The sequence below is a fragment of the Acipenser ruthenus genome, chromosome 40 (genome assembly GCF_902713425.1).
Source record: "Acipenser ruthenus chromosome 40, fAciRut3.2 maternal haplotype, whole genome shotgun sequence".
NCBI classification, from domain to species: Eukaryota; Metazoa; Chordata; class Actinopteri; order Acipenseriformes; family Acipenseridae; genus Acipenser; species Acipenser ruthenus.
This window is the reverse complement of record NC_081228.1, coordinates 1958600-1974491: the sequence shown is the minus strand read 5'-3', so window position 1 is coordinate 1974491 and position 15892 is coordinate 1958600. Positions and strand designations below refer to the sequence as shown.

The 15892-nt window shown below is 40.3% G+C and overlaps 2 protein-coding genes across 4 annotated transcripts; one reads left to right on the top strand and one right to left on the bottom strand.

Moving 5' to 3' along the window:
• Positions 1 to 878: 878 nt before the first annotated feature.
• LOC117397211 (CD276 antigen-like) lies at positions 879 to 6150 on the bottom strand. Of its 3 annotated transcripts, XM_034913267.2 has the most exons (6): positions 5727 to 6147; positions 5056 to 5139; positions 4549 to 4653; positions 3227 to 3577; positions 2095 to 2409; positions 879 to 1538 (listed from the first exon to the last, which is right to left on the bottom strand). In XM_034913267.2, the coding sequence occupies exons 3-6, from the start codon at positions 4610 to 4612 to the stop codon at positions 1429 to 1431; spliced, it is 840 nt and encodes a 279-aa protein (XP_034769158.2). In that variant the 5' UTR covers positions 4613 to 4653; positions 5056 to 5139; positions 5727 to 6147; the 3' UTR covers positions 879 to 1428. The 3 variants fall into 3 exon arrangements, with proteins under 3 accessions (XP_034769158.2, XP_058866097.1, XP_034769157.2); XM_059010114.1 differs by lacking the exon at positions 5056 to 5139 and having other exon boundaries at positions 879 to 1535; positions 5727 to 6150; XM_034913266.2 differs by lacking the exon at positions 5056 to 5139 and having other exon boundaries at positions 5727 to 6145.
• A 4327-nt stretch (positions 6151 to 10477) lies between these two features.
• On the top strand, positions 10478 to 15409 carry atf5a (activating transcription factor 5a). Its single transcript, XM_034913086.2, has 4 exons — positions 10478 to 10733; positions 12390 to 12626; positions 12897 to 13710; positions 14355 to 15409. Exons 2-4 carry the CDS (start codon positions 12485 to 12487, stop codon positions 14539 to 14541), a joined length of 1143 nt encoding a protein of 380 aa, XP_034768977.2. The 5' UTR covers positions 10478 to 10733; positions 12390 to 12484; the 3' UTR covers positions 14542 to 15409.
• Positions 15410 to 15892: the final 483 nt, after the last annotated feature.

Below are 15892 nucleotides of genomic sequence, written 5' to 3'. Positions count from 1 at the left end.
AATAACATGGAACAGATGCTGATATTGCAGCTGCCTGTCAATAGTGCAGCTGTGGCCAGATGTTTTGCATCACCTGATAGAATTAACTCACGTTGCTTTATAAAGTCGAATGAAACCTGCTGAATAATGTTACGTTAACACACTGAATTAGACACTGCTTTGTAGTTTTCCATATACTTGAAAAATTGAAATCTAGCATGAAATACTTCACTACTATTAAGGCTTCCGGTAGACTTTTAGCAATATCATTTTGTAGTTTGTTTGATTAAATAAAATATCTAAATTATGTTCGTATAGTTTCAAAACATGTTTTTGTCTCAGTCCTAAAATTCTAGGTGATGCAAAACATTTGGTCATAGTTCCACTCTAGTCTGTATTTGTGTGAGTATTTCAACATGCTTCAGTATCCAGGAAATGGGCAGGTTATGTAAGCAGTATTCTGAGGTTATTATACAGAACAGTACTGTGTCTCTTTACTCTCAGCAACCTCCTACTTCCTATGCTTGCTCTCCTGACAGTTTAGTGTGAGCTGTGTGCTATTAACATAAACCACGTTCATCTATTTGCAGTATAGTTTAGAATCAGCAATTCACAAAAATGACATGCAGACATTACCATGTTCTTCTCGTTCCGATTTACCATCGCCCCTATTGTAATTTTTAACAAACAGTTCAGTATTAAACACTCTCCGTCTATCAGTCTGTCTATCTAAATGACTCTATTAGCACATTATGTACTGCAGAATTAAGCCAAAACATTGCAGCTAATTATTAAAATAGTGATATAGAGCTGTCTGCTGTTTTTGAATTCTCTCTCTCTATATACACAGCACTGCTGTTTCCATCCAGCTGAAGAAGAACTTGTAGTCCCAAACCTCCTGATATAATAGATTTTTTTTAATCAATCACTCACATTTTAGTGTACCTACATTACCTTTTTCTTTTGGATATATATATAAACACAATACAGGAGTTTCAATAGAAAGGGGATCGAAGCGAGATCTAATTAATGATGAAGAACATTCGCCCGTGAGAAAGTACACTCTGTGTCTCTGCACCAGACAGTCCAGCAAGAGCCCAACTAATAGCCAAATGAACAGGTCCTAACCAGATATTGTTTAAAAAAAAAACTGGTTTCATTGGAAGGAATTATTGATTTATTAGACAGATCTGATCTGAGTGAAACAAGTAGTGAAATGTAAACAGGATGTTTAAGCTGGCCGTTTAGTCCTATTGTTTTATAGTGGGTCGGTATTGGTTTTTTGTCCAGGGTCATTAATCAAAGTAAATGCTACTGGACACCGGAACTCCAGCTTCCTGTCTGAATGTCGTTGGAAGGTGTTGAAACCCAGTACCATAGGTTAGGATGGCTATTACTTTCATAAAGTGTGCTACATCACAATCTGTCAGTGAAAGGTATGACACTGTATCAGCAGCAGGAGGCCTTCTTCACAATCAGTGACAGGAGACTTGACACAAAACACACGACGGAGGCCAGGAGGCCTGGTCGTTTTCGTTCCTCATTCTGGAAACTTCCTGCTGCAAGGAAAAGGAGAAACAACAACAGAAACCCCTGTTAATACACTCCCTTTATAGAACTGCATGTAGGTCTCTTTATTTTTAGCATTTGTTTTTCAGAAGCACTCAAGCTACTGTAATAAATAACTCTCCTTTTTTGGAATCGTTCTTAACGGTTCTTACTGCCATTCCTAAAGTACTATTTTATTTTTAATTTTGACAAGTATGTTTTAAGGTGCTTGCACCTGAGTTCAGAAATTGCTCTTCAGTTCTAGTTAGTCACCATAGCTACACATCGTTACCATAGCTACACATAGCTGCCATAGCTACACACAGATCATTCAAAGTGTCTTTATAAACATACATGCCATTTCTGTATAGTCACGTTTTCCTTTTGTGTTTATTGTAGTGCCTGAAGTTTTGAACATGGCGCCGGCCCCTAATAATATAAGTACACTTCTTTGACTGATCTAGCCTCTTGGAGACAACTAGAACCGAACTCCTGAAGATGAAAACAATGCTAAATAAAGGCAGTGCTGTTCACCGCATGGCCACCGGGCAGGGGTAGTGAGAGTACCTGAGCTCGGCAGGCTGCAGGTGACGGAGGTGGAGAAGCTCTGGCTCAGTCTACTGTTGTGGATTCCACACGTGAGGTTCTCACTGAGAGCTCTGGCAATGACGAGGCTGCTCTGGACACTGACCAGCCCCTCGCTGTCAATCGCTCTGCGTTGGGCAGCACTGTGGACTCGGGTTCCATTGCTAAAGGTCCATACCAGCTGGGCTTCGGGGTAGCCTCCCTCGGTCTGGCAGCTCAGGGTCACAGTGCTCGCCTCCTGGGTACTGCCGGCGCTTTTTGACTGGAGACAGGAAGCCACTGGCTTGGTGTAGTTTGCTGGAAGAGCAAAGATAGAATTAGTCTATTTATTAAAGTTAATTGAGTTACAGAAAGGCACTGGAGCCCAATTTAAAAAACACGACTCCTGCCATATACTGTTGTACTTTCCATAACAATTGAAATGATATATATATATATATATATATATTTAGTGGGGCTTGCGAAGCAAGAGTCCCCACTTTAAATCTTCGACATACTTCTTCTTCTTCTTATTCTTTGGCACGCTACTCCTCTTACACCGTTTAAGCTAGAAACACTGTTCAAACTTTAAAACGTGTAGACCGGTCTGGAATAGTGTGCTTCTATACAACTTTTTGATATCTTTTATACTTTTTAAACTTTTTGTCCTTTTTGTCCATCTTCATTCACTTTAATGGGACTTTCTTTTTTTATACCTTGTTATTATGTACAACACTCAATATTTATCTGTCTAACACAGCTTTAGACATGATTGTAGGTGCCTGCACGTCATGCAGTGATTTTCCTGAATAGTGTGGCACAGTTCAAACCTACAGCGATGCGGTAAGGTGTGCTTATTATTATTTTTATTTATTTCTTAGCCGACATCCAGGGCGACTTACAATTGTTACAAGATATTACATTATTGATATTACATTATTTTTACATACAATTACCCATTTATACAGTTGGGTTTTTACTGGAGCAATCTAGGTAAAGTACCTTGCTCAAGGGTACAGCAGCAGTGTCCCCCACCTGGGATTGAACCCGCGACCCTCCGGTCAAGAGTCCAGAGCCCTAACCACTACTCCACACTGCTGCCTCTATTATTATACCTTCAAAATAAAAACCTCACCTGCAACGTACAGTTCTAAACTGCTACTTTCAAAATCAGCAGGCTTGAACCGAACAAAACATTCATAGTTCCCTTCATCTGAGACTCTCGTATGCTCTATAAACAGAGTGAAATCGCCTTCGTTGAACCGGCTTTCATTCACAAAGGTCCTGTTCTTGTAACGCTCCTCCTGTTTCCCAGCATCCTCTTTGCCTTGTGCGAAAAAGTAGACTGTTTGTCCCGGTATTTTAGTCCAAGTCACTATAAGTCCATCGCTGGTCTTTGGAGTGAAGGTGCAGGGCAGTGTCGTCTGGTCCCCAACTCTGGACAGAATGGTTTTGTTGTTGGGGATCACCGGCAGTGATGAAATAACTTAAAAAAGAGACACAAAGTCATGAATTAAACTACCAGGGCATGGTTTAAAATCAGCAGACATAAGCATGCGGGGCTTTCCGAATCTCAATCTAATCTATGAAGCAAAGCAAACCAGTGGAATGTCCTGATGAAGGTTATTAAAACAATATAATATTGTTCTACACTGCTGTGGGTTCAAATATTAACTCACCCAGTCAGCTACAAAACAGAAACAAAACACACTCCCAAAACTGCATTTATTACACACTATGCCACACTCTTTGCTGTCTGTTGACTGCATTGCTCCACAGTTTAACCTGCGCACTCTGCTTGGTCTCAATACAACTGTTTACTTTTAGCCATTGTCTGTATTGTATAATATAACAACGTACAGGAAATCCTGCTGATATTTAAGGCTTAGAAGGTAATTACTGCAATCTGTTTTTGAGTGGCTTCGGATTCCATTTGAAACGTCTCTGATGTTTGCATTGGTTCAGAGTTACTGTTACAGCAGTTACTCAGGCATACAGGTCTGGGGATAATCAGCTTTACACTCAATTCAGGAGCTGCTCTTCCATTCTAGATGTCTGCCATACATATTATACCCAGGCTAGATCTGCCAAAGTGTCATTACAGAAGTAAGAGACAGCGCCATCTAGTGAACAGGTACTATGAATCAAGCTTCATTTTGTATTGCTGTACACACACAGCGGTGCACTGGCCAGCTCTTCCAGACCCCAGGTCAAATAACCTTAATCTTAGATGGCATGAAAAAGTGAAAGGAAATGTGCTATTTGCTATAAGAGCCACTCAAAACATCACAGAGAGGTAAGGAACAGTACACTGAAAATGTAATCGAAATCTACAAAAGGGGGTCACAACTGCAATCTAGGAGCTAAATAATCATGTATTAACCTGGTCAATACTTCCATGCCCCTCTTCTTAACAGACCCTATACAGCATTGAAGAATTGAGAACGTCAAGGTTACCTGTTGTTATTCCACTCAGCAGAATACAAACGCAGACCGATTCCTGGATAAACAGAGTATGCATTGCAATTTCACAGGAAAGCAGCCATTCCTTCGAGACAAAACCTGAAATCAGAAAACAGGTACAACCTCACCTCATTATACAGCAGCATTGTCATTGTTTTCAGTAGTTGTATTTAAATTATGTGCATTGTGAATAAATATAGAATAAAGGCTCAGCGTTCTTTAAAGGGGGAATCAATTAAATATTAGGGTCTTTTTTTCAGCACATGCTAATTATTTAAATCAAGATTGTTCCGAATTGTTCCAGTTCCTTGAAATCTTTTAATTCTTTAAACTTTTTAGAGAGTCATGTTTATAAATCACTGTTTAACCTAAGAGAATGTTTACAGGCACTCTTCAGAAAACGGTTTTGTGTCGAGGGTCAATTAAGACATGACAGGGTAACATAAAACCCATATTAATAAAAAGAGCCAAGCTGATTTTATTCCAGGTATACGTGCAAACCTTTTTGACGGATGGGCGTCTTTTAGTCTGGTTCCTGGCGATCTATGAAAGCGGCCAATTTTCTCCACCCAGTACAATAACGCACTGATTAGATAAGAAACATGTAGGTCAAAGATTTCCTTGTCATAGTTGCTATCAGCCGTTACCACCATATAAAAACATAGTAAGGGGTAAAAACACAGCACTTTGTAGCAAAACGCAAGGTGACGAAAGTCACGTGATTTGACTGACCACTCTGTTTTTAAGGGTAATCCCAGTATAACCACAGACTGAATCCAGGGTGATTCCCCTAGAGCTGTAAAATAAGAGGTGACCAAACCTTCTTGGTTAGAGCTATACCGACAACAAAATAAAGACATACATAAAAATCAAACACTAAACTTTACTAAAAACATGACGTAATAGTAGCAACTACAGCCAGACACTCTTCAGTAGTTTTCTGCACATAATGTTTAAACACACTGGATTTGCTTCAGATTTATTTTCAATCTAAAAACCTGTAATAGGAAACTTCACATATGGATCAAGAAGTCCTAGTAAAGATCAGGAAAGCATGTAACCTTGAATAGCGCCCATACAGTTTGCAGTGCAGTAAACTTTTATAGCTTTCATTGAGAACATCCACTATACGCCATTAACTCTTCCAGTGTTAAGAATGCCACTGTACTTACCTACGCTTCCCGGGAGCTGTATTATTCAGGGTTCAGTGTTTTGCCTCGGCTCAGGCATGACAGACTTGCTGCAGCTACTTGGCTGCTCTCCTTGTGTATCCCCTGTTTGCCGGGATATGAAAACAATAATTGGCTCACTTCACAAAAAGAGACTCTTAAAGGTGCACTCCCTTTTTTGGAGGTGAACTTCAGAATAGGTAAAGGGGATCTGAGAAAAAAAAAAAATACTCTTTTTATTATTTTTAAAAAATAGTAAATTCGAAGCTGACTTTGAATTGTGAGCTGCAGTAAAGTCCGGTCCTCTAAAATATAAATGGCTGGATTTATGTACGCTTGGTTTGAGAAGCCAAACATTCCTCAAAGAGCAGCTGCATGAGCCCCCATCTGTCCGATGATATCTGTGTGTGAAAATTCCATTCAATGCATAAATAATCATTGAATGCTGTACTTGTGGGAATGAAGAGATACACTTTGGTCCTTTCGGATGTTATTTTCTTGTAGGTATTTTATTAACAAAAACAACGGATTTGTGTGAGGGCCAAAAAAAATTGTTTTGCCAAGTGTAAATAAATTTAAAAAAAAAAACAAATATTTACCAGGTGTTTTTTTTTCAGATTTAACTTAAATCACATACTTTTGCCTAGATTTAAACAAAAAATATTTAGCAACGATAAGCAACGATAAAGACAAGACAAGACTGGCTAATGTTTGAACTGATGCCTTTGATCTGAAATATAAATTCTTCAGCTGTGCATACACAAGTCACTTCTTACCTGTGTTTATTTAGAACCATGCATTCAATCTGAATATAAAAAAAATAATCCTGACATACCATTACACAATAAAAGCAGTCTTCATTACAAAAAGCCTAGTGGAGCTATTCCTCTATTCATTCATTGTGTAAAGAAATGCAAGACCTTAAATTAACCCCGGTTTAAAGTTCTGGTCCTTTGTGTTTATAGCGGTTTAACTTTCATTCATAATGAAAGAAGGTGTGTGTGTGTGTGTGTGTATGTGTGTGTCAGTGTGTGTGTATGTGTGTGTCAGTGTGTGTGTGCGTGTGTGTGTGTGTTCTGTGTGTGTGTGTGTGTCTGTGTGTGTGTCTGTGTGTGTGTGTTCTGTGTGTGTGTGTGTGTGTGTGTGTGTGTGTGTGTGTGTGTGTGTGTTCTGTGTGTGTGTGTGTGTGTGTGTCTGTGTCTGTGTGTGTGTGTTCTGTGTGTGTGTGTGTGTTCTGTGTGTGTGTGTGTGTGTGTGTCTGTGTGTGTGTGTTGCTATTCTTTTTAGAAATGTAAAGCCGTCTATTCACGGAGCTCAATAGTTGAATATCTCTTGCCAGGAATCGCACCCATTCTTCAGCGCTTCGGGTACAGAACAGCTTGCTTCTTAGGAACATATTATCATTACCTCAGGGGTTATGTGTTTCTGTGTTTCTGACCGTCTGTCACACTAGAGTCCATTAAAGAGTTACCTAAAACGCGATACTCGGGTGAAACGGGACACCAATGTTTCTCACCCCTGAGTATAGAAGCATTTCTACGGATAAATGAATCCAATTGATCAACTACGTCAAATATTGAAGCAGGTTATATATGTATAGTCTACTGCTTATTCAATGTTTGCAACAACAATACTACCACACTACTACGACGACTACGACTATAAGAACGAGTTTGTTATCTGAATGTGGGGTAGAGAGGGGTATCCCACAAACATAGTTTCATTTACACCAAAACAAATTAAACGTGTGTTTTGTAAAACAAACAAAAAAAGAAAATGACCATGTACAGCATGTAGAGTGATAAATAATATATTGATAAGGAATATTAAACAGCTGTCTACAAAGTATTTGTTCAGCTTTATAGCCTATGAAGCTATTTACTGCTCTGCGCTCATTCTTTCCCATATGAAATGGTAGAAGCTTACCTCTGTAGAAGCTGGAGGCACAGCTAGCGACACGGTGTCGTCTTAATTTGTGGATGGATTTGACTCATCTGTGTCACTGTGTTTTGGGCTCCTATGCACTTACAGCTACACTTACCCGCGAGGAGCCCTTATTGATTGGTCTTGAAACTTGCTAAGGGTATTATTCTTGGTGAGTTGAGTAAATAGATATACTCTACACGACCCCCCCCCTTCCCTAGATTCGATTCGGTTCCACAGCCTCCAGCGTCACCGCTGGGAATTACAACTCGACGTGTTAAACTCAACCTCCGCGCCACCTGTTTCTGTGTTGTTGTTGTTGGTTGCCAATACTCTCACAGTGCTGCCCCGCTAAATGGGAGGGATTTAGAAGTGTCTGGAAACGTTGTAAGTCATAGTGTAGTGACTAGCAGCCGATTACATGGGGCGTTAGCAAGGAAAATCACCCCATAGGAATGGGCCGATAGGTACCTAGTAGACTCCCAAAACGTAGTCATATGCGATTTACACTTAACTCTAAACTTAACCCGTCAATCTACCCCCTACCCCTAAACCTAATCTCTACCCCTAAACCTAACCGTGTTACTATTAAACTAACTGTTACGGACACTTATCACCCTTCTTTAAATGTGCTTTACTTGCTCTTATCTGCCCCCTATTTTACTGCATTTAATCCTGTACTTCAGAGTACTGCAATCTGCCAAGTGTTTAATCTGTAGTATTTTTAATTTAATCATATCCTGGTGTAACTATCACTGACACTGTTATCTGCTGTATTATTGAATCGTATTTTGTCACACTTGTACTTGCTTGAACCAAAGTCATTGTATTTATCTTGCTCTTAATTGTATTATTACTTGTAATATTTGCTTACGATTGTAAGTCGCCCTGGATAAGGGCGTCTGCTAATAAATAAATAAATAAATAAATAAATAAATAAATAAATAATAATAATAATAATAATAATAATAATAATAATAATAATAATAATAACACCGCTTTTTAGCGCCCTCTAGCGGCTGCTACACCCAACGTCCATTAAAGCTCTTGATCCGGACCGACTCTACCTGTTGGGAGGCTACTCGGTACCTGCTGGCCCATCGCTATGGGGTGATTTTACTTGATAACGTCCCATTTAATCCCTGAGTCCCAAATCAGGTGCACCTTCTGCCTACAGAATCGTTTTCCACAGTAAGAGTCAACTCCAGTCAATACATATTTCTAAATCTATGCTAAATATATTCACCTATATATTTCCAGTGTATTTTATAATAAAAATATATGTTTTGACTATATCTATATTTGTGTGTCAAACAACAATAAGTTATATATTTCGGAAAATGTCGTAATATGTCCAAAAGTTACTGAAATAAATTAAATTGTAATCATGTAAACGTTTTGTGTACATGCAAATTAAACCTTTTTTTCACTTAGATGAAACTGCAGTATAATTCATTATTATTATTATTATTATTATTATTATTATTATTATTATTATTATTATTATTATTATTATTATTATTAATATATGGTAACAACATCCAAAAACAATATAGTTTTATAAATGGAAAACAAAGAAGCGAAATTGCAAAACAAAGACGGAATGTATCACGTTTTCATCAAAGACTTAAGACGCTAATACCGCAACGTTGGGTTTATTTCACTGTCACCTGTTTCTTTCTCCTGTGGTAAGGTTAAAAAATGTACAGTAACGAAAAAAAGGACTGTGTTGCCTGGCAACATATTATTAAATCCACCGTTTGTCTTACAAACACATGAAGGGGTTAATTTTCTTTCCGAATGGGATTTCCCCTGACGGAAGAGATGTCATCTAATCAAAGCTCGGCTCTCCTGTCTAACAGCCAATGGGATGGCGCCAGACTCCCCTAAATCAACCAATCTAGTAACAAGCTGATGCAACGAGGCTGCAATCGGAGCCGCACAACAGCCTCGGGGGGGTCGAGAACGCCGTGTCCCTCCTCGCTTTCAAGGGATTAGCTAGTTCGTTTTGCTGCGTTCGCTCGCAAGTTTTTCACAATTCAAATGATGTATCTAAATTTGAAAACGGCACACAATAAGAATAATCTAAATATGATTGTATCAGCTTTCTTAAAGCTGCCCCACAACATCGTGCTTAATGCGGCTCTGAAATATGAAAGGTAGCTCTTCAGGTTTCTCCTCCGGCTACTAAATGCTGTGATGTGATGTTTTAGGTCAGAGAAGCTAAATAAAAATATAAAATGTATTTCATATGAATTCTCAAACTGTAAACTTATTAAAGACAAGTGTTTTAAATGTTGACATTTTCACATTGTTAATAATAATAATAATAATAATAATAATAATAATAATAATAATAATAATAATAATACAGCATTATACTATTATTATTATTTATTTGCAGACGCCCTTATCCAGGGCGACTTACAATTGTTACAAGATATCACATTATACATTATTTCACATTATACAGATATCACATTATTTTTACATACAATTACCCATTTATACAGTTGGGTTTTTACTGGAGCAATTTAGGTAAAGTACCTTGCTCAAGGGTACAACAGCAGTGTCCCCCACCTGGGATTGAACCCACAACCCTCCGGTCAAGAGTCCAGAGCCCTAACCACTACTCCACACTGCAGTTTATTGTAGCCACACCTAAGTGAAAACAAAGGTTTCATTTGCATGCACACAAACAGTTAACATGATTAAAATATCATTTTAGACAGCAGCTTTCTTTGAATGTAAATAACGCCTGGCGTGTTTAATTCACGCTCACAGGAGCACAGCAAACTCCCGTGTCCACAGAAGAGCGGATGAATCCATCCCTTGGTAGAACTGGGTGACGAGGTCGGTTGCTGGGTGTGGAACGCGATCCACGTTCTGTCAAAAAGCACTTCCAGATTGACAACAGCAAAGACATCCTCCTGCAAACAAAGAGAAGCTTCGCGAAGCGGCTCCGAATTTCCGAGTGGATAACATTAACAATGGCGTGCTTATAAAATCAACACCCCGCCGCGAAAACCGTGCTTTGCATTTGCAACGCACCCTCAACACGTAAACAAAAACATCTGCAGCAATGGAGTAAGTATATCTGGGGAACTTCACCCTGAAACCGGCTTCACACTGTGGCGTGAAAGAAATCTAATGTTAAGACAGTTCAAGTGCGTTAACTTGTTAATTAAATTATAATAGCGATTTAATAAGCATGCTCTGAAGTCACAGTGGGGTTTTAGAATAGTTGTGTGTGTCTATCTATCTATCTATCTATCTATCTATCTATCTATCTATCTATCTATCTATCTATATATATATATATATATATATATATATATATATATATATATATATAATGTGTTAAATGATATACCTTATTTGTCTACATTTACAGTAAAGTCCTAAGAGAAAGTGAACTAATGCGCTCCTATTATACATGACGTCATCTTTAAAGTGGTTGTCTGTTACAGTGTATCTGTGTTAAACAGTGTTAGTGTGTTACATTGTAATCCATTGCAGCGTTACAAGATACATTGTAATTGTACATGAGTTATCCTAATACCGGCTGTCACACGGTACATTAGGAAACAGAGCTTGTCATAGTGAATACATTGAATACTGAACTTTGGCACGGCTTTGTTGTCGGGTGAACGCCACCCATGCCAGTTTCAGAAAGTGCTCCAAGTTTGAAATACAAAGGCCACGTTGCTTTGAAAATGGTTTGCGGTGTTTGTTGTAAATGCGATGTGATTGGCCACACCTGGTAGCGCATTTTAAACAAATCATAACAAAAACGACATAATAAATTGACGTCAAAGTTAGAAATCAAGGCTGGGGAAACCCCCCCTCGGTTTTCGGCAGCCGCTCCTCGGGACTTGTTGAGACTTGTCACGGAATTGATGAAGGTGGCAGCGTTGCTAGCAGCCCTGCTAACTCGACTGTGCCCTGATCAATCACATCGTTATGAGGAGTCACCCAGCAGGATTTATATGCTGTTGCAGATCCAGGCAGCCCTGAAGGAAAACACTTTGGGTCGGGGGTTTGTCAAACTCTTTGCACTAAAGTGCAATTGAAAAACAAACTATAAAAATAAACTGTTAATTAGAAATAAATGAGGGTGGGCTTTTAAACCCCCCTTATGGGTTGTCGGTTGCTGACTGTGTAAGAGCAGCACTTTTGAAAAACATTCTAAACTGGAGACAGAGCTATACAGTCATGCTGGTGTAAACTCCTGGATATGTCCGGCTCTCTTTACCAGTTCAGAACAGACAGGCTTTGTTTAATTAACCTTTTGAGGAGTGTCTCTATTATTTGTAACTTCAAATGTGAAAAAAAATGGGTTGCAGTATCACTTTTTGAACCAGAGAGTCGAAAAAGACATTTGTCGGTCATGATGATGTGCAAGTCTTGGTAGACTGGAAGTTGTAGAAATTCTTAGACATGGGGCAGTCAGTTACTGTGAGCCCTGTTTGTGTCTCACAGAAAAAACTGCACCCCAGCGTAACCCACATAAGCTTCCTGTGTTAAAAACAGAGCAAAGGGTTCTAAAGCATTACAAAATATAGGGAAGCGTGGTGGTTAAGCACAGAGAGGTATGGTAAAACATGGGAGAAATTACTTTGCAGATTTACCATAGCAAACTTGTCAAAGTGGAACCTCAATGAAACTCTCTCTCTCTCTCTCTCTCTCTCTCTCTCTCTCTCTCTCTCTCTCTCTCTCTCTCTCTCTCTCTCTCTCTCTCAGGTCTCGCAATGCTCCCCACACTCTGTGCAGCTCAGCTCAACTCTCCAGCACTGGCTCAAAGTCTTCTCTCGGCTTCTTGAATCGACCCAGAAGAAATGATGGCAATGTCTTCTCAGTGGAAAATCTTTCTGCCCGTCTGCCAGACGGACCCTCTTACTCTCTCTCTCCCACAGGCTAGCTGCGGCCAATCGCAGGGGAGGAGGGGGGAGGAGCTAGTTGAGAATCTGCACCTTATTGGTGAGTAGCTCTGGGCTTAACTACTTTGTTTAGAAAACAGCAGTGTATTCCACAGAACTGCCTGTCATATGGTACCCCCTTAATCTATGAGATCTGAGCCAGCACAGCGATTTAACAAGGCAGAGACTGGGGTGAACTGACAACTATGCACACTGCAAGCAAGTGTCTTTCAATACAAACTGAACTGCTTATAAATGTTGCCTTCAAACACATTTCCATTTGTCTTGGCGGTTTTGTATAACACGTTTTTCCCCCTGTTTTATTTCGCAGGCGATGGTCTCAGCGATTGGATGACAGAAAAAGTGGATTTCTCCTCTTACGTCCCTCCCCCTTCCTCTCACTTCTCTCCCCCCCATCCCGACTCCTCCCTCCACTCCTCATCCCCCCAGCATGACCTCCCGGTACCGTCTGACCTGGAGGTCATGACCTCCCTGCTGCAGGAAGAGCTGGCACAGCTAGAGGATTACTTCCTGTCCGAATCGGAGAAACCGGAAAAATGTGAGAAATCTCTTCAGACAACTGGCTACCAACTGCCGTACCATTCTTACCAATCCGGCCAATCGGAAGCCAGCCCCCTCCTGGTAACCCTGGCAACAGGAGAACTGGAACTGCTGAGCTTCTGCAGCGGTCCCATTGGCCAGCCCAAGATCCCTAGACCCGCCCCTTACAGTTACAATCGGCCAACCAGTAATAATAATAATAATAATAATAGTAATAATAGTAATCGCAGACGGTCCTCAAGTGGTAGTGGAAGTGTGGGAGAGGAGGGGAGCTTCCTAGATGTTGCAGAACCCAGAGAGCCATACAGCTTTCTGGAAGGGGCTGAAGAGCCTGTTAAGAGCTTAGAGGCTGGCGAGTCCCACAGCTGCTTGTACCCTGGTTTTGTGGAGCACAGATATCCTGACTGCCTCCCGGCTGCTGAAGGAGTGGGGTCCCCTAGCTTCAGAGCAGTCGGGGTGGCAGGGGAGGCTGAAGAGTCTGATCTGAGTCCGGAGGAAGGAACGACCCCTGCTCCCAAGGGTGGTCCAAAGGCAGTTGAACGCAGACAGAAGAAGAAGGACCAGAACAAGACCGCTGCTCACAGGTGAGAAACAGTGTCATCAAAGTCTGAGTGTCTCCCAGGTGTGCAGGATACTTGATTGCGCTACTTTCTCTTTCAGGCCAAAATCTCAATCCCATCTGTATTGACTCGTAATGACAATCCTTAACTATCTGAGAAGTGACCCAATCACAATCTGAAGAAGCCTGTCCATGTTAGCAATCCTGAGCTTTCTAGAATCTACCCTGACCGCAGTCTAAGCGCTACTGACCAAACCTGACCTTGCATAGCATTTCAGACCAGACGCCAACCCTTTGCAAGGAATGACAAATTAAAAAAAAAAAAAAAAGACAAATTAAATTCAGTGATTGATGTTCGCAATGTCAGAATGTTTTGTCACTGAATTTACTGTTAGCACCATTTGAGTGTTTTATAGTTCTGGGCGATCAGGTTACTTACAAAGCAAAACTTTGCTGATCTTCCTCGGATCTGACCGTTCACAAGAATTACTAAGCAAGCCCAACGCAGCCTTCTCTGATCTCTAATCGGATGACAATCCATCCAGCATTGAGTAGAGCAGCCCTTGCTTCACTTCCGATCTCTGACCGGGCTGTAGTCCAGGGTGGTAAGTGCAGGGATCCGGTGGTGTCGTCCTCTCTCTCTCTTGATGCCTGTGTTCTACCCCACAGGTACCGTCGACGCAAGAGGGAAGAGCTGGACAATCAGGAGGAGGAGCTCAGGGGACTGGAAGGAAAGAACCGGGAGCTGAAAGACAAGGCTGAGTCCGTGGAGAGAGAGATCCAGTACGTGAAAGACCTGCTCATCGAGGTGTACAAAGCACGCAGCCAGCGACTCAAGCAAGGGAGCAGCGCGTGAGAGCCAGCCCAAACTAATACAGGAGGGGCAGCGGAACAGAACAGCTTACTTCCCCTAGGGGTCCTTGTGGCAGCTTCCCTGTCTTCAGATACTGCCTGCCTAGATAGACATATACCAGCCACTTTATAAGCAAATTACAATCAGTCCTTTTTCTCGCTACTGTAACGGGTTTAGACACGGCTCACGCCTGAGTGAGTGTGATTTGTTATATTTTTTATAATACTGTATTCGTTTTTTTAAAAATCTTAGCAATATACCGCACAACCTGTTTCTTGAAATGTTCTTGCTAGCGCTTTGTGAAGTTGTAGGAGTTTCTCTGGCAATGAGGCTTCTTCGTTTTAAAGTTGCAGTGTCCCCTGTTTTAAATAGCTTGGTTAATGCAGGCTGGCTATAAGGTTCTGCAGCCACCAGGGGGTGCTGTTGCTGCTCCCAGAGGAGTGAACCTGGTGCTTTATCCCGAGTTAAAATATATGGACTGAAAAAAAAAAAAAAAAAAACCCATTCATTTAAAACTAGTTTATTTTTTGTGTTCAGACTTGCTTCCAAATGGATGCCAAAGAGAATCTTGACGTCCAAACCTCAGGCCAGGAGAAATATGTTAAGGTTGAATGAATGACTGTTCTCTGTACTAGCATGACTTAAAGATTACAATTCTGGGGTGCTGCAGCTTTAATTATTAGCAGATTAATTTAGACGGTTTTGTAAGTCTTTTAGCACTTGTGTTTGTGTCAGATGTCAAGTCAAATATTGTGATGCCTTTGTTTTTAAAATAGTGATAGCTCAGACCACACATACAGCGTATGAGACTGGACATCGTGTAATGTACTGCTTATCAATTTAAACATTAAATAAAGTTTTGACAAGTGTCTGCAGTGTGTAACGTGTATGTATTATCGATATTAAATTATTACTTTCATTTTAAAAGGGAATAACATGTTTTAAGTCTTTTATATATCAATCTTTAACCTATTGGAATCAATCAGAAACCAACTTCATTACAGTACTTACTTTTTAAAGAAAAAAAACCCAGCAACAAACGACAGAGGGAGGACACACAATAGGATATGCAACATGCGAGTAATTAGATATGAAAATGTAAGTGATATAAAATACACACAGAAAGTACTGACACCTCAGTGTTTGAGAAGAGCAGTTGATTAGGAAAACAAGGACACAACTTTCAGTGAGGGTACATGTTTTAGAGAATGCACCAAGTCTCTAGAACATGTTTACAATGGGAGTTGTTAGGATTCGATTCACATGGTAAGCATTGTATATATGCCCTAGTCCCAATAAAGGTGAGACAACTTCTATAATAAATATTTTGTTTTGGCAGTCACTTGTAGAGATG